At 51.6% G+C, this 18,521-nt stretch overlaps 3 protein-coding genes across 11 annotated transcripts; 1 reads left to right on the top strand and 2 right to left on the bottom strand.

The window, feature by feature from the left end:
* Positions 1–1,425: 1,425 nt before the first annotated feature.
* On the bottom strand, positions 1,426–3,440 carry SIT1 (signaling threshold regulating transmembrane adaptor 1). The gene is made up of 5 exons (XM_055293802.2): positions 2,859–3,440; positions 2,607–2,742; positions 2,462–2,520; positions 2,289–2,350; positions 1,426–2,186 (listed from the first exon to the last, which is right to left on the bottom strand). Exons 1-5 carry the CDS (start codon positions 2,956–2,958, stop codon positions 1,953–1,955), a joined length of 591 nt encoding a protein of 196 aa, XP_055149777.1. The 5' UTR covers positions 2,959–3,440; the 3' UTR covers positions 1,426–1,952.
* Positions 3,441–10,701: 7,261 nt separating this feature from the next.
* On the top strand, positions 10,702–13,622 carry CCDC107 (coiled-coil domain containing 107). Of its 4 annotated transcripts, XM_055293798.2 has the most exons (6): positions 10,716–10,910; positions 11,001–11,152; positions 12,836–12,896; positions 12,992–13,082; positions 13,181–13,293; positions 13,375–13,622. In XM_055293798.2, the coding sequence occupies exons 1-6, from the start codon at positions 10,748–10,750 to the stop codon at positions 13,593–13,595; spliced, it is 801 nt and encodes a 266-aa protein (XP_055149773.1). In that variant the 5' UTR covers positions 10,716–10,747; the 3' UTR covers positions 13,596–13,622. The 4 variants fall into 4 exon arrangements, with proteins under 4 accessions (XP_055149772.1, XP_055149774.1, XP_055149773.1 ...); XM_055293797.2 differs by having other exon boundaries at positions 10,702–10,910; positions 13,181–13,622; XM_055293799.2 differs by having other exon boundaries at positions 10,715–10,910; positions 13,201–13,396.
* ARHGEF39 (Rho guanine nucleotide exchange factor 39) lies at positions 11,299–17,817 on the bottom strand. 6 transcript variants are annotated; one of them, XR_010113736.1, is made up of 10 exons: positions 17,538–17,756; positions 17,236–17,330; positions 16,848–16,968; positions 16,483–16,601; positions 15,757–15,827; positions 15,381–15,509; positions 14,947–15,176; positions 14,614–14,702; positions 14,145–14,435; positions 11,299–11,599 (listed from the first exon to the last, which is right to left on the bottom strand). XR_010113736.1 is itself a non-coding variant. In XM_055293795.2 (9 exons), the coding sequence occupies exons 1-9, from the start codon at positions 17,673–17,675 to the stop codon at positions 14,423–14,425; spliced, it is 1,008 nt and encodes a 335-aa protein (XP_055149770.1). In that variant the 5' UTR covers positions 17,676–17,817; the 3' UTR covers positions 13,865–14,422. The 6 variants fall into 6 exon arrangements, 4 of the variants coding, with proteins under 4 accessions (XP_055149770.1, XP_055149771.1, XP_055149769.1 ...); XR_010113735.1 differs by having other exon boundaries at positions 14,145–14,438; positions 17,538–17,755; XM_055293795.2 differs by lacking the exon at positions 11,299–11,599 and having other exon boundaries at positions 13,865–14,438; positions 17,538–17,817.
* Positions 17,818–18,521: the final 704 nt, after the last annotated feature.

Below are 18,521 nucleotides of genomic sequence, written 5' to 3'. Positions count from 1 at the left end.
CATCTCTTTGTAATCCATCCGTCCTCTGCATCCCCACCGCCACTGCCACCATCTCCTCTCACTTAAATCTTGCAACTGCCTCCGAAAGGCGCCGCCTGACTCCAGACTGCTGACCACTAGATCAGCACAGCAGCCAATGGAGTTAGAGCCTTTAGCTCACTATGTTCATCCCTCGCTTAAAACCTTCAGTGACTCCCTGCAGGATAAAGCCCAAGCTCCTTGGCATGACTAACGGGCGCAGTGTGATCTGGCTCTGTCTGCCCTCCAGCCTCATCTTACCATTGCCCCCGTCTCACTCTACCCTCTGCTGTGCCTAATGCACTTCTGCCAGGTCCTCTGAATAAGCCTCTCCTTTGCCTGTGGTTCCCTTTGCCTTGGAGCATTTTCTGTCCTTCGCTTCTCCTGGCAGATTCCTTCTATGTGTCATGTCTCTACCTAGAAGTCACTTCACCTATGAGCTCCCATAGAGGATCCTGCATTTCTCTTATTTTAATAATGCCTAGCATTATTGAGCATTTATTGTCTAAGTGCTTTACAAATGGTAACTCATTTAGCCTCACAACCACCTTTTTTTGAAGTAAACACCATTAATATCCTCTCAATCTTACAGATTCAGAAACCAAGGCACAGTTGCCCAAGAACACACAGCTGGTAAGTGGTAGACATGGAATTTGAATGCAGGCAGTCCGGCTCCCGAGCCCAGAGTCTTAATCTTTGTGCCAACTGGCTGATGTAGCATGCTATATGGGGCAGGAGGCTGGGGTTAAGAATCAGCAGGTGATGGGTGGACAGGCAGGACAAATTAGATGGGGATTAAAATGAAAGTGGTGACAAGCAAAACTGTTGCCAAGACTGCAGGTGACAACTGAGAGAGTGAAGGCCGGGCACGGTGGCTCACGCCTGTAATCCCAGCACTTTGGGAGGCCAGGGTGGGAGAGAGTGAGTGGAGATGGACCGCTGTCATAGTGATGGGGTAAGGAGAAGGCCTTTAGGGGTATATGATGACTAAGTGCAGATAAGGCTACTGATGTCAAAACGGGGGTATAGGTGGGACTCATAGCGGACAGGGGGACGTCAGGTTGGGGGACTTGATGAAGGAACCAGGCTGGCAGGTTGTGGAGGTGATGGCAGTTATAGCGGTCAAGGGGAGAGTAGCTCAGGACTGTGAGCTTGCAGCCCCCAGGGGGAATGCAGTGGCTCTGAGTGCAGATCCCAGGGATGTTGTAGCAGCAGCAAGAGCAGCTGAGGAGCTGGGCTCCAGCCCTCCACCCCGGCACCCACCTCTGCACTGTTGATGCCGCAGCCCCTCTTGGCCCCTCATCCCCAGCTAGGCACCCCCAGAAAGAGCTCCGTGCAGACAACAAAGCTCACACCCCATCTGTGGGGCCCTTTGCAAGTCTTCAGCCTTCTAGGTAAAAACCTAAACACTTTTTGGAAAGTTTTATTTGAAAACTTGGGGACAGGACAGAGACAGCAGGATGGAGACTGTATTCTCCTGCTAGGGTTCTTAGGTCAAAAGCCAGGCTCAGGTCCCTCAGGTCTCTAAGTTCCAGGTCCGCTCCAGTCTGTGGACTCCCGAGGAATATACCCACCCACGCACTGTCAGGCCCTTACCCCTCCCCCACCGCCCACTTCCTGTGCCTGAGGAGACACTGAGGCGTGGGGGTAGACTATGAGGGGGCGGGGGTGGGGAGGATCTGGCTAAACTCCAGAAGAAGGAAGTGAGAACCTGGGAGTTTGGGGGCTAAGAGGAACAGAAAAAAGAAATGAGGAGAGGGCTACTGTCTTTGCCCTGAGATGTCTCCCCTTGAAGCTCAGATAGGAAGTCCGGGGTAGATCACATCCTGTGACTTGGCAATGGCGTCCGTCTTTGGGTGCTGGTTGGGAAACAGTCATGCCCCTGCTACGGGGGGCTGGGGCAGTGCATGCCCCACTGTGCCAGGCCCTCCATCTCAGCTGGCTGCAGGCTGGCTGTTGGCATAGGCCTGATCGGGGAAGGAGGCCCGGGCCCTGCGGGTCTGGGCACATACTGAGGCATAGAGCTCTGGCTCGGGGCCCGAGGCCTGGGACTTTGGCTCAGAGTCCAGCACCACCTCCGAGTACTTGATGGGGGTTCCAGGGCCAGGGATCCGACCCTGAGGAGGCCGCAGCTGCAGGCTGGTATAGCACATCACCTCCTCTGCAGCCTGGAGATGCAAGGCTGTTAGAAGTTCACTGGACCCTCGGAAAAGCCCGAAAAGCCCCCCACTTCCTTCCCTCCCCCTTTTCTCCAGCCACAGCTGACTCACCCTGGCAGGGCCTCCAGGAGTTGGATCCTGCTGGTCTGGCTCTGGATCTTGAGACAGACGTCCTGGGACAGGGAACAGGAATCTTGTCAGCAACTTGTCCCTCCTCCTGCACGCCCCCATCCCAGCCACCCAGGACCTGGCCTCTGTGCCCGCCCTCTCTGCCAGCTCCGTACCTGTCTGTAGATAATGCAGGTTCCCATACAGCGGGACCTCTTCCACAGACTCTCCGGAGCTGCAACACAGAGTTTAGGGGATGAGTGGGGACTTCTCGGTAAGAGAGAACTGTCAGTCAACCCATCCCTGTTTTCCCTCACCCACCGTCCCTGCCCCAGATGGCTCCTGCTCCGGCCCCTGGTCCACTGGGACAAGTGTGCAGCCAGTGAGATGAGAAATAGCAGCGTCACAGCCCCTAAGAGGACCCATAGTCCCCAGGCCTGGGTTATGGAGGGGATTCCTGTGGATGTGAAAGGAAGGGGGGTGTAACTGCCCCGCCCAGCCCCCAGGGCCCAGCAGGTGGGACCTGGGGCCACATGACCCCTCCCCCACCAGCCCCTGCCCCGCCCAGCTCACCCAGTGCGATTAGATCCGTGCAGTTGTCGCCTCTGCTCATGGCTGCTGATGTGAGCGTCCACAAGCACACTGCTCTGAGCCGAGGGTCAGCCTGGTTCATGGCCTGCCAGTTTCCACAGCCCTTCTTACTCCCACCCCTCCTCAGGCCTGTACCCCACAGCTCAGCATCCCCAATACTGGTGGTGGCAAAGTCTCTGGTTTCCGGGGAGGAAGGGGGAGGGGAGGGATGAAAAAAAGAACAAAGACCCCGCCCTGTGCCTGCACCTGCGCCACTCCTGCAGCTCCTGAGCTTCCCCCACCCTCGCTGCCCGGGCCCTATGCCCCCCTTGAGAAGAGAAGCAGGCCTGTGGGTAATGTGTCACGGGCAGTTGAGTCCCTGAGGACTCTGGGGGCAGGGGGTGGGGGCAGAAGTGGTGTGAAGCAGGACTAACAAGGACAGGAACGCCCCTTCTTCTCCAGGATGCCCACCTTCCTCCCCAAGTCTGGTCCCGGAAGAAAGATGTATTCCTCAATGAGTGTGGTATAAAGTGGAAGGGTCGGGGGAGCCTCCTGGTACCTCTGATCCCATCATACCCTAAGGCTGATCTGAGAGGATATGTGTTTAGATGATGCTTGTTATTGTTTCACTGGGGGCATTATAATTTGGGGGACACCCCCAAACCTCCCCTTTCAACCCACTTCATCCAAACTGTCCGTAAGAACTGTCACTCTCAATAATTAATTGCATTTTAAAACTCTTTGCCGTAGGACTGTCCTGGGTAACTGAGCCCCGTCTTTGCACGTGTTTACTTCAGCGGGTGTAGCACCTGCCATACCTAGAGCTAACTCCATCATGTGCAAGGCTATTGATGTAGAAAGAAGGATTTTAAGTTGCAAATATAAACCTGAGACCAGAAGTCAGAGATGTGTTTTGTCTAGCCCATACAACATTTTTTAAAAGTTTAAAATCAGTGCAGTGGCATGCCAACAATGGGGATGGCAGAAGTCCTGCCCCTTGAGTTGCAGGCAATAAGGGGGTACATTGTCTGTAGAGAATTTAAAAAATAAAAATCAGCCCTCTTCTTATCACCATGTTTCAGAAATTCTGAAAAAAATCAGTGATAAAATTATCCTCCCTGAAAAATATTTTGTAGATCTAAGTTTTATTTTATTTTTTGAGACAGGGTCTTACTTTGTCTCCCAGGTTGGAGTGCAGTAACACAATCTCAGCTCACTGCAGCCTTGACAACCTCCCGGGCTCAAGTGATCCTCCCATCTCAGCCTCCTGAGCAGCTAGGACTACAGGCATGTGCCACCACACCCAGCTAATCTTGTTCATTTTTTGTAGAGATGAGGTCTCCCTGTGTTGCCAGGCTGGTCTCAACTCCTGGCCTCAGGCAACCTGCCCACCTCGGTCTCCCAAAGTGCTGGAATTATAGGCATGAGCCACTGCGCCCAGCCCAGATCTAACTTTTAAATTGCTGTGGTTGACCAGGTGCAGTGATTCATTCCTGTAATACCAGCACTTTGGAGGCCAAGGCAGCAGGAGGATTGCTTGAGGCCAGGAGTTCAAAACCTGTCTGGGCAATATAGTGAAACCCTCCATCTCTCCCAAAAAAACAAACAAAAACAGTAGACAGGCCTGATGACACAAGCCTGTAGTCCTAGCTTCTTGGGAGACTGAAGTGGGAGGATCACTTGAGCCCAGGAGTTGGAGTCTGCAGGGAGCTATGATTGTGCCACTGCACTCCAGCCTGGGCGACAGAGGGAGAGACCCTGTCTCTACATTAGATACACAAATACCACTGCCTTACAACTACCTACAGTATTCAGTACAGTAACATGCTGTAAGCATTGGGGCCTAGGAGCACCAGGCTATACCATATGGCCTAGGTGGATAATAGGCTACACCATCTAGGTTTGTGAAAATACACTCTATGATGTTTGCACAATGACAAAGTTGCCTAGTGACTCATTTCTCAGAACATATCCCTGTTGTTAAGCAATGCATGACTGTTTTTATGCTGACATGATTATATTTACAAAGTTCAAGGAAAGAAAATATTCACTGAGTTTATTTCTTGGCCCTTATTATTAATTTTATAATTATCATTGAAAATAATTTTGTCATATAAAGAATTTTTAAATTTGTTTTAATTTTATTTATTTATTTATTTGAGATGGAGTCTCCCTCTGTCGCTCAGATCAGACTGCAGTGGCACAATCTCGGCTCATTAGCCCAGGCTGGAGAGCAGTGGGGTGCCCGGCCATAAAGCATTTTTTTAAAATGATCCACTTGAAAAATAAAATTTTGTTCCAGGTGTGGTGGCTCACGCCTGCATTCCCAGCATGTTGGGAGGGTGAGGCAAGGGGATCGCTTGAGCCCAGGAGTTCGAGACCAGCTTGGGCAACATGGCAAAACCCCATCTTTACCAAAAATACAAAAAATTAGCCAGGTGTGATGGTGCACACCTGTGGTCCCGGCTACTCGAGAGACTGAGGTGGGAGGATTGCTTGGGCCTAGGAGGTAGAGGTTTCAGTGAGCCAAGATCAAGCCTCTGCACTCCAGCCTGGGCAACAGAGTGAGACCCTGCCCCCCACCCCCCAAAAAAGAAAGGAAAAAAAGAAAAATTTGGGTCTGGGCATGGTGGCTCATGCCTGTAATCCCAGCACTTTGGGATGCTGAGGTGTGCGGATCACCTGAGGTCAGGAGTTTGAGAACAGCCTGGTCAACATGGTGAAACCTCGTCTCTACTAAAAATACAAAAATTAGCCAGGTGTGGTGGCAGGTGCCTGTAATCCCAGCTACTCTGGAGGCTGAGGCACGAGGATCACTTAAACCCAGGAGGTGGAGGCTGCAGTGAGCCAAGATCACTCCACTGCACTCCAGCCTGGGCGACAGAGCAAGACTCCATCTCAAAAAAAAAAAAGAAAAATCTGGGCCAGGTGCGATGGCTCACACCTGTAATCACAGAACTTTGAGAGGCTGAGGTGGGAGGATAGCTTGGGCCCAAGAGTTTGAGACCAGCCTAACCAATATAGTGAGATTCCCATCTCTGCAAAAAATTAAAAAATTAGCGAGGCATGGGGTCATGTGTGCCTGTAGTCACAGCTACTTAAGAGGCTGAAGTGGGAAGATTGCTTGAGCCTGGGAGATAGAGGCAGCAGTAAGCCATGATTGTGCCACTGCGCCACTCCAGCCTGGGCAACAGAGTCAGAGCTTGTCTCAAAAAAAAAAAAAAAAAAGAGAGAGAGAGAGAGAGAGAAAGGAAAGAAAAATGTTTTTTAAATGATCCGGGACAGGCAAGGTGGCTCATACTTGTAATCCCAGTACTTTGGGAGGCTGAGGCAGGCAGATTCCTTGAGGCCAGAAGTTCAAGACCAGCCTGGGCAATACCCTGGTCTCTACAAAAACAAAAAAACAAAAAAACACAACAACAACAAAACACACAAATTAGCCAAGCATGGTGGTGTGCACCTGCAGTCCCAGGTACTCAGGAGGCTGATCCAAGAAGTTTGAGGCGGCAGTGAGCCATGATCTCACCACTGCACTCCTGACTGGGCAGCAGAGGGAGACCCTGTCTCTCTCTCTCACACACACACACACACACACACACACACATCCACTTGGTGTGAGATATGCTAAGTATGCCACTGATTCCTTGTCAACAGTTAAAAATTGGGAGATTTCAAATTTTTAAAATTCTAATTTGTTGATTCCTTCGAATAAAGATCTGGCAATAGTGCCCTGAGTTCTCTAAAGGCAATAATCAGTTGGGGACCACTTATCATTATTATATCTGGCCTGAACCCCTTATTTACACCAACTGTGCCAACTGGCTTAGACTCAAGGTTTCTATTACCCTGCTCTGTGTACCCAGGCTGTCACTGGGTCGTCACCTAGACCACTGGTCCCCAGCCGTTTTGGCACCAGGGACAGGTTTTGTGGAAGACAATTTTTCCATGCACTCCTGTGCGGCAGGGGGGGATGGTTTTGGGATGAAACTGTTCCACCTCAGATCATCAGGCATTGTGGTTTTTTTGTTTTGTTTTGATTTTTTGACAGGGTCTCGCTCTGTCACCCAGGCTGGAGTGCAGTGGCGTGATCTTGGCTCACTGCAACCTCCGCCTCCTGGGTTCAAGCAATTCTTATGCCTCAGCCTCCCAAGTAGCTAGGATTTCAGGCATGCGCCCCCATGCCCAGCTAATTTTTGTATTTTTAGTAGAGCCTTTTTTTTTTTTTTTTTTTTTTTTTTTTGAGGAGGAGTTTCGCTCTGTCGCCCGGGCTGGAGTGTAATGGCGCTATCTCCGTTCACTGCAAGCTCCACCTCCTGGGTTCACGCCATTCTCCTGCCTCATCCTCCCGAGTAGCTGGGACTACAGGCACCCAACACCGCCCCTGGCTGATTTTTTTGTATTTTTAGTAGAGACGGGGTTTCACCGTGTTAGCCAGGATGGCGATCTCCTGACCTTGTGATCCGCCCGCCTCGGCCTCCCAAAGTGCTGGGATTACAGGCGTGAGCCACCGCGCCCGGCCTTTTTTTTTTTTTTTTTTTAACCATGTTGGCTAGGCTGGTCTTGAATTCCTGGCCTCAAGAGATCCGCCCACCTTGGCCTCCCAAAGTGCTGGGATTACAAGCATCAGCCACTGCGCCTGGCCTAGATTTTCATAAGGAGCCCACAACCGATATCACGTGCATGCACAATTCACAATAGGGTTCGTGGTCCTATGAGAATCTAACGCTGCACTAATCTGACAGGAGGCGGAGCTCAGGCGGTAATGCCAGGATGGAGAATGGCTGTAAATACAGATGAAGCTTCCCTCGCTACTCCGCCGCTCACCCTTGCTCCTCCGCTGCTCACCTCCTGCTGTGCGGCCCAGTTCCTAACAGGCCATAGACCAGTAGTGTTGGGGACCCTTGAACTAGACTATGATAACTCCCCTTGGTGAGGGTTTCTCCCTGTCCTGCCCCTCTCCCTCCTTTCAGGAAAAACAAGAAGACACACCCATATTTCGTTTGTTTGTTTATTTATTTATTTTGAGATGGAGTCTTGCTCTGTCACTGAGGCTGGAGTGCAGTGGCGCGATCTCCGCTCACTGCAACCTCCGCCTCCCAGGTTGAAGCTATTCTCATGCCTCAGCGTCCTGAATAGCTGGGATTACAGGTGCTGGCCACCACACCTGGTTAATTTTTGTTTTTGTTTTTGTTTTTTTTGAGGCGGTGCCTCACTCGTTTGCCCAGGCTGGAGTACAGTGGCACGATCTCGGCTCACTGCAACCTCCACCTCCCAGGTTCCCGTGATTCTCCTGTCTCAGCCTCCCAAATAGCTGGGACTGCAGGCACCCGCCACCACACCTGGCTAATTTTTCTATTTTTAAGAGACGAGGTTTAGCCATGTTGGCCAGGCTGGTCTCGAACTCTTGACCTCAGGTGATCCGCCTGCCTCGGCCTCCCAAAGTGCTGGGATTACAGGCATGAGCCACCGATCTTGGCTTCATTCATTTATTTAACACACATGATGTACTGATTGCCTGTTTGTACGCCAGGCTCTGGAGATAAAAATGTGATGAATGGAACGTGGTTTCATGTCAGAGAGCTCTTGATCTAAGTAGACAGACGACCCAGTGTATCCCAGTTAAGAGACCATGAAAGACTCTGTGGAACATTAAGAGACTGTGGAACAGGAGGAATACCTGCCTGCCTGGTGAAGTCATGGAAGACAAGGATGGGGAAAGGCTGTTCGACAGAAGGTATAGAGACAGGCAGAAAACTGGTGAAATCGCCACCCTGCCTCTTACCTGATTAATAGCGTACTTAACCTTCCTGAATTGCAGTTGCCTCATTCTTTGAAAGACCTTAATTATATTACCCTTTTGGGTCATTTTAACCATTCATTAATTTCATTCAACAACGATTCATTGAGTGCCTGCTATCGCCAGGTGCCACGTGCTGTGCTAGGCTCTGGGAGTAAAATGGTAAAGAAAAAAGAGAGGTGGCTCCCACCCTCGTGGAATTTAGGACCAGCCTAGCTCAAGGGTCTCCAACACCCGACCACAGGCCAGCACCAGCCTGTGGCCTGTTAGGCTCCGGGCCACATAGCAGGAGGTGGACAGCGGGGCCAGTGATCATTACCGCCTGAGCTCCGCCTCCTGTCAGATGAACACCGCATTAGATTCTCATAGGAGCGCGAACCATATTGTGAACTGCACATGAGAGGGATCTAGGTTGCGCGCTCCTCACAAGAATCTAATGCTTGATGATCTGAGGTGGAACAGTTTCATCCGGAAACCATCCCTCCACCCTGCTTCGTCCATGGAAAAATTGTCTTCCACGAAACTGGTCCCTGATGCCAAAAAGGTTGGGGACTGCTTGTCTAGTGGTATTGAAGAAAGTGAAACAGCGGCACTAAAAAATAAATTAGAAGTTGAATTAAGGGTTCTGAATGATGGGAACACACTTGAGCTGAGACCTGAAGGTTATGTAGAACCCAGCTATGCAGAAAAGGAATGCAGCGGCATGTCAGGGAGAGAGTCAGTGTAATTTCAACTGTCTGGCCTATAGTAGTAGCTGCTCAAGTTAAAAAATCACTAGAGTCCGTCGTGGTGGCACGTGCTTGTAATGTCAACTACCTGGGAGGCTGAAGCGGGAGGATCCCAGGAGTTTAAGACCAGCCTGGGCAAGAGAGCGACCCGCCGTTTCAAAAAAAAAAAAAAAAATCACTAATACGTAGGCACGGTTCTATTTGAGTGATCCCATTTAATCATCATAGCTCTTGAAGTAAGTGCTTATCTTCATTCCTCAGAGTGGAAAGGAAGGCACGGAGAGAGAGAAGTAAGTTTCACAAGGTCACCGCTCTTGAGTACAGGAGGCAGGATTCTAGCCCAAGCAGAGTCCATATGTTGTGTACCAGCTACACAGTGAATGGTGGCTACTATGGCGTTTGCCAGATGGAGAGGGAGGTAGAAGAGGAGGCTGTTTCACGAATGCTCCATATTTGAAGAGTAATGAGGCACAAGGACTTCATAGCAAGGCCAAGAACAGCGTAAAGCTGCACGCGCATGAAAAGCAGCCGCGTTGACCGGGCGCGGGGTCACGCCTGTAATCCCAGCACTTTGGGAGGGCGAGGTGGACTGATCGCTTGACACCGGGAGTTCGAAACCAGCCTCGGCAACAGGTGAAAATCCGTCTCTACAAAAAATGCAAAAATTAGCCGGGCATGATGGCGAGCGCCTGCGGTCTCAACTACTTGGGAGCCTGCGGTGAGGGATCGCGTGAGCCCGGGGAGATCGAGGGTGCAGTGAGCAGTGGTCTCAGGAACAAAAACGGCCACGCTGAGAATGAGCCCCGTGTGGTTGGTGCGCGGAGACGCACTGCCTGTGTAACTAGAAGAGCTGACGGACGACGCCCCCGCACCACGCCGCTCAGCGGGATGCGCTTCTTGGCGGACTTTGAAGTGGGAAGCGGGGAACGTTTACGTGCGTATACACGCGGCACTCTCTGCCCGTGGTCCGGGGACTTTCCCCTAGGCGGAAGGGAGAGGAACAGAGTCCACAGTGTGTAGCCTAGGATACAGGCCTTCAGCACGACCTACACTTTGGGCGTCACACCCTACCATTTTATAGCCCTAAAAGAAATTTTGTTTTTAGATTAGGGTGAGAAAGTTGGTGGAGTGAGATAAAAAAAAAAACAAACCGTTTTTGGGCATAACTTTCTAAGACTATAGGCTTTCAGAGGCATTGTGGCTAGGAGAATAGCTTAATAGAAAAGAAATGAGCAAATACAGGAAAGCTAGAATGACACTATCTTATGCAAATATGGTCGGGCCCCGCCCTACGGGGAGTGGGCGTGGCCTTCTCGGAGAGGGCCTGCTCGCGTGCGCGTGCGCGTGCGCATTGGGGCGGCCGACCAATGCCACACCGCTGCGGCACTGCCCGCTGGATCCCTCCACCCGTGCGTGAGCCCGCAATGGCGGGCGCAGTTTCGCTCTTGGGTGTGGTGGGGCTGCTGCTTGTGTGTGCGCTGCCCGGGGTCCTAGGAGACCGCGCCAATCCCGACCTCCGGGCACACCCAGGTACCAGCTAGGGCTGCTGGAGGAGGGCTGGGACTGCGCACGGGTCCCAGGCCCCAGCTCGGCTGACTCGCCTGTCTCCTCCCTCCGCAGGGAACGCAGCCTACCCCGGCTCTGGGGCCACGGAACCCCGGCGGCGACCACCGCTCAAGGATCAGCGCGAGCGGACCCGGGCCGGGTCGCTGCCTCTGGGGGCGCTGTACACCGCGGCCGTCGTGGCTTTTGTGCTGTACAAGTGTTTGCAGGTGCGGGGCCGCCAGGGATGGGGATGCCCCTGCAGGTGCGGGACCGCCGGGGTGGGGATGCCCAGCGCCCGAATCTTCCATGGGAGCGCCAGGGTACCAAGAACAAGACACAGCTTCCCTGTCTGTAAAATAAAGACAATAGTCCGTTGGCCTTCCAATATTAATGAGGTTATTTTGAGAATCCAGGGAGGTAACGGATGTGAAGAGTGTGTGGTGAACTGTAAATAATGACCATCACATTTAGTTCTCCTGCAATCCAGTTAAGAGTAGTCACTTGCTCGAGGTCACCCAGCGCTGGCAACTGCTGGAGCTGGGATTTGAACCCAGCTAGCAGTGTCCATGCTACAAGAGTGGGGCCAACCTTGGCACAGGAGGTTGATTGCTGCAGCCAGTGTTTCTAGAGTTCCAGATATGAAGTGGTCTCATGTTCTCCTTGGGAAGGAGGCCCTGAAATGTAAGTTGACAGACAGTACATTTTGAAAAGTAGTACCTTCCAGGGCTGTGTCTTTAGCCCTGACCCTATTACGTACTTGCATTATAAAATAGAACCGATGGAACCAGTTTAGATGTATGAAACTAGAAGAGATAACTAACAATGACCCCAGATAGATGTGACAGGCTAGGATGAATGACTGAATTTAATGATGAACTTTGAGAAGGATAGACTAGTAAATTCTATTCCTGGACCTGAGTACAGTCTGGAAGAAACATAAAGTAGCAGCAGCTCTTATGAAAGAGACTTAGGCATTCCAGTTGACTGAGTTCACTGTGGGATGTGACAAGCCACTTCCCAATCAGTGCTGGGAACATGGCACTGTGCTTCACCTGCCGATCAGAATGCCCCTGGAGAATTGTATTCTCCTCAGGGCGCTGCTTTAAGAGCACTACATGTTCAGGAAACAACCAGAGAAAACCACCGTCAATGAGCACTGACTGTAAAGACTGAAGTTATTAAACCAGAAAAAACTCAGGAAAGGGGGTGAGGGTGTGACCATTGCCTTCAAATTCCTGAGGGGCTGTCACGTTGAGGAGACATTTTGGAAGGCTCCAGTCAGCACTATGGAAAGAAGATACATAAAGGACAAATTCTGGCTTTGTGCATAAACTGTCTAACAACCAGAGTTTTTGTTTTTTTTGAGATGGAGTCTCGCTCTGTCGCCCAGGCTGGATGGAGTGCAGCGGCGCGATCTCGGCTCACTGTAACCTCCGGCTCCCAGGTTCAAGCGATTCTCCTGCCTCAGCCTCTCAAGTAGCTGGGATTACAGGCACCTGCCACCACGCCCGGCTAATTTTTCTATTTTTAGTAGAGACAGGGTTTCATCATGTTGGCCAGGCTGGTCTCAAACTCCTGACCTCAGGTGATCCACCCACCTTGGCCTCCCGAAGTGCTAGATTACAGCTGTGAGCCACCACACCCAGCCACCAGAGCTTTTTTCAAACCAGATAGAGTTGCTTATTCCTGGAGGTGTTTCAGCAAACTGAATGACCATGTGTGGGACATAGGACATGTTGCTTCATGTGCTGGGTGAGGAGCTAGATAGACTAGGATTGTGATTCTCTGAGGTAAAAACCCAATCACTGTCTCCACCTCAAATTGCACTCTCTCTTGGTTGGCTCTGGAGACTGAGGTGATGGAGCAGAACCTTGTTGCTTCAGTACTGCCCTTTCCTTCTTCCACAACAGGGGAAAGATGAAACTGCGGTTCTCCACGAGGAGGCAAGCAAGCAGCAGCCAGTGCAGTCAGGTGGGTTTAGCAGAAGTCTGTGCTGGGTGGGGGGAGTTTAGGGGACAGCAGAAGATACGTAACCACTTCTGCCCCCTTTTTACCCTTATCCCCAGAGCAACAGCTGGCCCAGTTGACACAACAGCTGGCCCAGACAGAGCAGCACCTGAACAACCTGATGGCCCAGCTGGACCCCCTTTTTGAGCGGTGAGGAGAGCAATGATTCTGTGAATTTTGGGGGAATTTGTGGCAGGAGGGAGGAATGGGGACATAGGTTGGGAGCCGCTGAGTGGACATTTCTTCAGTGTGACTACTCTGGCTGGAGCCCAGCAGGAGCTTCTGAACATGAAGCTACGGACCATCCACCAGCTGCTGCAAGATAGCAAGCCGGACAAGGCTATAGAGGCTTCAGAAGCAGGTGAAGGCTTGGGAGGCGAGTCTGCTGGAGGTGGAGACAAAGTCTCTGAAACTGGAACATTCCTGATCTCTCCCCACACAGAAGCCAGCAGACTTCCTGAGGACTTTTGTTTAAAGGAGGACGAGGAGGAGGTTGGTGACAGTCAGGCCTGGGAGGAGCCCACAAACTGGAGCACAGAGACATGGAACCTAGCTACTTCCTGGGAGGTGGAGCGGGGGCTACGGAGAAGGTGCAGCCAGGCTGTGGCAAAGGGCCCCAGTCACAGCCTTGGCTGGGAAGGAGGGACGATAGCTGAAGGTTGAGTAAAAGAAAGTCTGTTTTTTGATGGAGCGCTCTTGTGTGTTTTTTCCATCCTAGTTGGTTGTACACACCCATACTAGGTGCCTAAGGACAACTGGGCCTTCTTGAAGAGCTGTCCTTATTAGGACAAAAGGAGGCTGCCTTCCAGTGTGACAGCAGAGAAGATAGAGGGAGCTCCAGCTCTTTTCCTTGTATTCCTGAGGCCACCAGCAAGCCCGTGTTCAGGGCCCAAAAATCCCTTTTCTCATAGCAAAACTGAGACAGAAGGGTCTTTCCCAAAAAAAAAAGAAAAAGACTTTACTCAAATCCAGTGGAAAAATAAATGATAGAAACTATACACAACATAAAAATAGCCACATTTACAAAGCTGCAACCTTGATAAATGACGGGCCATGGACACAGCACAGAGCTTATCAGTCCCAAATCCCCTCATCTGTGTTAGGGGCTGGTTCGGTTGAGGTTCAGTTGGGTTGGACTTGGTTTCCTGATTCTCCTTTTTTAATAAAATTTCTTAATTATTTTTTCTTAAATAGAGACAGGATCTCACTCACTGTGTTGCCCAGGCTGGTCTTGAACTCCTGGGCTCGAAGGATCCTCCCACCTCTGCTTCCCAAAGTGCTGGAATTACAGGCATGAGCCACTGTGCCTGGCCGTGATTTTTAAGAGTTGGTCAGATGATCTGGAGTAGCTTGGTCCAGGCAAACACAAAGTGACTTTTGTCAAATCATGAAGGGTTCTGTTCTGTTCAGTACTGAAGAAGATTTCCTTTGTACTCCTGGCTGTGACCTATCCCTGAGGTATCCTGAGTTCTGGAATCTGTAAGATTCCTCTAGTTTTTCTGGCTGCTGTGGAGAGAAGACAGTCAGTTCAGGCACTGGCATAAGTGCTGTATTCAGAAAAAATCATCTGGGGGTTGGTGGCTGGGATGTGCCAGACCAATGTAGGGCGTGAGACAGGAACTGCATATTTCCTGCTTGTGGGCCTCATCACAGCACCTTCCTGGGGGAAGACACAACTTACCTGATAGCCCAAGTCAGACTGTGGTACCAGCGTGACAGCTCCTCCTGGTCTGTGGACATAAGCAGTAGCTTCTCATGAGGGAAGGACAGCTAGAGAGAGACCACCTCTTAGCGCATGGCTCAGAAAGGTCCAGGCCAAAGCTGAAGCCCTTGCTGTTTCCATGGAGCTAATTCAGGGATGAGACAATGACTAGGTATGAAGCCCGAGCCCCAGCTATCCTCTCTCAATGTAGATGGCTCTGTTCCTATGAAAAGGGACCCAGACCTGGGAGATAAACCAGCCCATAAGCACCTGAGACATATTGTGGGTCTAGGGTTCCCACCTATTACTTACACTGAGCAACCCACCACAAGGGCCTCCTGAGTGGCCAAAGACCCTGCTGAGATGACACTGGGTCATGGGGTAGAGGGCCTTGCAGGCAAAGGTGCCACTCCGCAGCAGGTGCAGTGGAGGTCGAGGCTTGGCCATGAGGAGCACATCAGTGAAGAGGAAGAACATGCGGGGCCGAGGCTCCCCATGGGGAGGCACCACCAACAGCCAGCCCTGGCGTAGGAACCAGCGCCCTGGGGGATGGGAGCACTGTTATTCTGGTGCAGCTTCAGGATCCATGGGAATAAGAGGGAAGGGAGGCTGAGAAAATAGGGGTTATGTGCTGGGTCCATACAGGAAGAAGGGTGAGTAAGAAAAGAGCAGCTGGTCGGCATTTGGAGTTAGATAAAAATAAAAGATGGGGCAGTTGAGGATTGAAGGGGAAGTAGGCAAGCTACCTGAGGTCAGCCCCTTTGCCTGACGTCCACTGAGCAGAGCCTGGACACGCCGAAGGTGCTGGTCATTCTTCTGTTTCTGACCAATAGTGTGGACTCTCTGGGCAGTCTCACTTATCAGTCGGGCAGCGCCTGGAATAACATCTCCCACCTTACTCCCCATATAACTTTGACTTTGGGTGCCATGGTTGTGAAAGAGGTTATTCTGGAAGGGACCAGGGTCAGGGTCTGACTTCTTGAAGAAAAGGCAGAGCAGTAGGTACACTGTATACATGTCAGTGGAAGATAGGGTCATACCAGACGTTGTTGGAGGTCAGAATCAGAAAGGGATACAGGAGAGGAAGCCTCCAGCCTGCGTTGCAGAGGAGCAAGAACCTACGTGTGAGCTGTTGATGGTCAGGGCTGTTGGGACCTGTGTTTTCAGCCAAAGCAACAACGAGATTCTCATACCTGGAATTCAACAGTGGGAAGTCTGAGGGGAAGCAGAGCCAGGCAAAATTCCCCCTGCCTGATGTACAGATCACCCTCTACCCATACTTCAATTGCAAGGCCAGGAAAGATCTGCTTCTGGGTACTGTATCCCCTTCTTTCACGTAGGACTCAGAACCAGGGCTCACACCACACAGCCCTCTTCTATCCCACACTGAAGAGTCACTGGCAGACTGGCCATAGTCTGGAGGCCAGATTGGAAGATGAAAGTTTATCAACCCAAGGAGGATGCTACAGACAGCCTGACTATAGCCCTTAACTCAGGCTTAACCCAGACACAGAAATTCTAAGCCAGGCCAGCCCCTCATCTGAAACTTTTCCAGAAACTGTGTCTCAGGCCCTAGTACAGGCCCCTTCACTTCAATTTAAAGTTCCACAGTTCCAGCTGAGGGCCTCAGGCTGCAGACCCTGGGTACTCCAATGGGTTCACATTTACTCTTGCAAAAGGTTTTTAGAAGCAATTTGGCTCAGGGTTGAGGCAGGAGTTTGGGATCGACCCCAAGGCATCCCACAAAGCTGAGGGCAGCAGTCACTAGAAGAGAGACTAAAAGAGAGGGCAGCAGTCACTAAAAAACTAAAAGAGAGAGGCGGCTGGAATCAAGAGAAGTTCACTCACTGCTGGAGCCGCTGCAGAGGCAGAGGGAGCAGGTCCTGGAGCTGAAGGCCCCCAAACTCAGGGCGGCCTTCCTGAAGCCGTACAAACCTCCGGAAACCTTTATTTTTCTTTAGCTGCTCCTGGAGTGAGGGAGAAAGGATTGGAAGCAGGGAGAGAAGCCACTCCTTATATTGCATTCATCTATATCCACATTCCCAGCCTTCAGTAAGCTGTGTGCTCCTGAGAGAAATCTTGTTTCCCTACAGGGAACTTACCACAGAGCTGAGCACCCAGAGGGCTCTATAAATGCAGGAAATGTATGAAGTTTGGGTCTCCAGATGAAGGGGAAAGGTAAGGGGCAAGATTTGAGGTCATCTTCAGGTTACCTGCAGGGTGGTCTGGGACCTCTCTGAGTTGGCAGCAAATTGGTTATAGAGCTCCAAGTGGCGGCAGAAGCCCTCCAGCCCTTGGCCCCAGCATCCTCCTTCCAGGTAGGGAAGCAGCTCCCTGTGTGGGTGAGGACAGCAAAAGGGCAGCTCTAGAACCACTCAAGCACCACCTCATTTAGTTTTCATGAGAATTAATAGCACTACCAGTAGTGCTATTACCCCATTGTACAGCTGGAGAAAAACGGCATGCTAAGGCACTGGGCCAAGGCCACAGGTGAGGTAACTGGCGGACTCCAAATAGAACCTGAGTCTCACTCCAAGCTCTGTGCACGGCCACAGGCCAGGACTCTCCCTCCTTTCCTCTCCCTGTGCCCCTTCCACTCACTGGCTGGCGCCGTAGATGAGCTCCCAGGAGCCAAACAGGGCCTGGCGCTCAGGTGGTCGCAGGGTCCCCTTGGCTTTCAGGATCCCCAAAAAGTACTGCGGAAGGAGAGAACATTGGTTCCTGGCCTGGAGGAAGAGAAGGCTAACGCCAAGCGCCCCCAGAAACCGCAGAAGTCTGCCCAGGCTCCCTACATGTAGAGGGATAGTCCAAGATCACCCTACTCCGGGTTACCGACCTCGCAGAGACCCTCCCACACCCTGGGGTCCCTGTCCCATAATGGGAGTGTGTGCCAGGTCCCGCACCGTGGCCACCAGCCCCAGCTGTTCTTGGTAGCGCCGCTCGGTCTCTAGCAGCTCCCGGGCGGTGCAGGCGCGTTTCCGCTCCCAGCGGGCACGCTGCTCTTGCACCGGGCACCGCGCACCGGGGCAGGAGATCTCCATGCCTGGCTGAAGGATCGATACTTCCGGCTGCAACCCGCGGCAGATTCAAATCCCAACCGTTCACGGGCGGCAGCCGCGGAGGCGGGGCCGGGGAGGGCAGCGCGCAGGAAGGAGCATGCGCAGCGAGCGGCCGGCCCGCGTAGGGTCTCTTCCGTCCAGCCCCACCGCCAGGGCGGCGCTTTAGGTGCGCGGCGCCGGCCGGGGCAGGGCGGGGTGGGGCAGGTGGGGAGCCCTCCTCTGAGTGGCACTATGTTGAAGCAGCAGCCTGAACTTTGGGTCAGGAGACGGGCTGCAGATGCTGGCAGGAACTTAATGACCTATCTGGAGAATTGGGACGGGGGGCGATCATTACAGTACACATTCTGTCCTGGGCCCATGCCGAATGCCAGGGGGTCAATTGTTCCCAGAACTGGCTAGGAAAAGGTATAGCCATTTGACGGAATGATATGAAAGTATTAAAAATGGTGTTGTAAAGAAGCTATCAATATGGGAACACGCACTTAGTAGGTATATTACTGAGAGGAAAAAAAGCAGGCTACAAAGGTGTATAATATAATCCCCTTTGTATAAAATATATATAAAATGTTGGAAGGCGAAACAATCAAAAGTTAACTGTGTGGCTGGGCACGAGAGCTCACACCTGTAATTCCAGCACTTTGGGAGGCAGAGGCGGGAGGATCGCCTGAACCCAAGAGTTCGAGACTCCATCTCTCCAAAAAAAAAAAAAAAAAAAAAAAAAAGTTAACTGTGGTTTTTATCTCTGGGTAATGGAATTGAAGATAATGTGTTTAACAAATGTGTATTAAGTACCTAATCTGTATCTGTGCCAGGCACTGGATCACTGAA

The sequence above is a fragment of the Symphalangus syndactylus genome, chromosome 9, assembly GCF_028878055.3.
Source record: "Symphalangus syndactylus isolate Jambi chromosome 9, NHGRI_mSymSyn1-v2.1_pri, whole genome shotgun sequence".
NCBI classification, from domain to species: Eukaryota; Metazoa; Chordata; class Mammalia; order Primates; family Hylobatidae; genus Symphalangus; species Symphalangus syndactylus.
Note: the sequence above shows the minus strand (reverse complement) of the source record. Positions and strands in the feature narration are given on the sequence as shown.

Coding starts and splice junctions, on each gene's coding strand:
- CCDC107 (XM_055293797.2), top strand. CDS start 10,748: ATGCCACACCGCTGCGGCACTGCCCGCTGGATCCCTCCACCCGTGCGT. Junction 10,911..11,000: donor CGACCTCCGGGCACACCCAG/GTACCAGCTAGG, acceptor CTCCCTCCGCAG/GGAACGCAGCCTACCCCGGC. Junction 13,083..13,180: donor CTGGACCCCCTTTTTGAGCG/GTGAGGAGAGCA, acceptor ACATTTCTTCAG/TGTGACTACTCTGGCTGGAG.
- SIT1 (XM_055293802.2), bottom strand. CDS start 2,958: ATGAACCAGGCTGACCCTCGGCTCAGAGCAGTGTGCTTGTGGACGCTC. Junction 2,521..2,606: donor AGCCATCTGGGGCAGGGACG/GTGGGTGAGGGA, acceptor TCTGTGTTGCAG/CTCCGGAGAGTCTGTGGAAG. Junction 2,351..2,461: donor CCTGCATTATCTACAGACAG/GTACGGAGCTGG, acceptor TCCCTGTCCCAG/GACGTCTGTCTCAAGATCCA.
- ARHGEF39 (XM_055293794.2), bottom strand. CDS start 17,675: ATGGAGATCTCCTGCCCCGGTGCGCGGTGCCCGGTGCAAGAGCAGCGT. Junction 15,828..16,482: donor CCTCTGCAGCGGCTCCAGCA/GTGAGTGAACTT, acceptor GTTGAATTCCAG/GTATGAGAATCTCGTTGTTG. Junction 15,510..15,756: donor TGACCATCAACAGCTCACAC/GTAGGTTCTTGC, acceptor ATGTTATTCCAG/GCGCTGCCCGACTGATAAGT.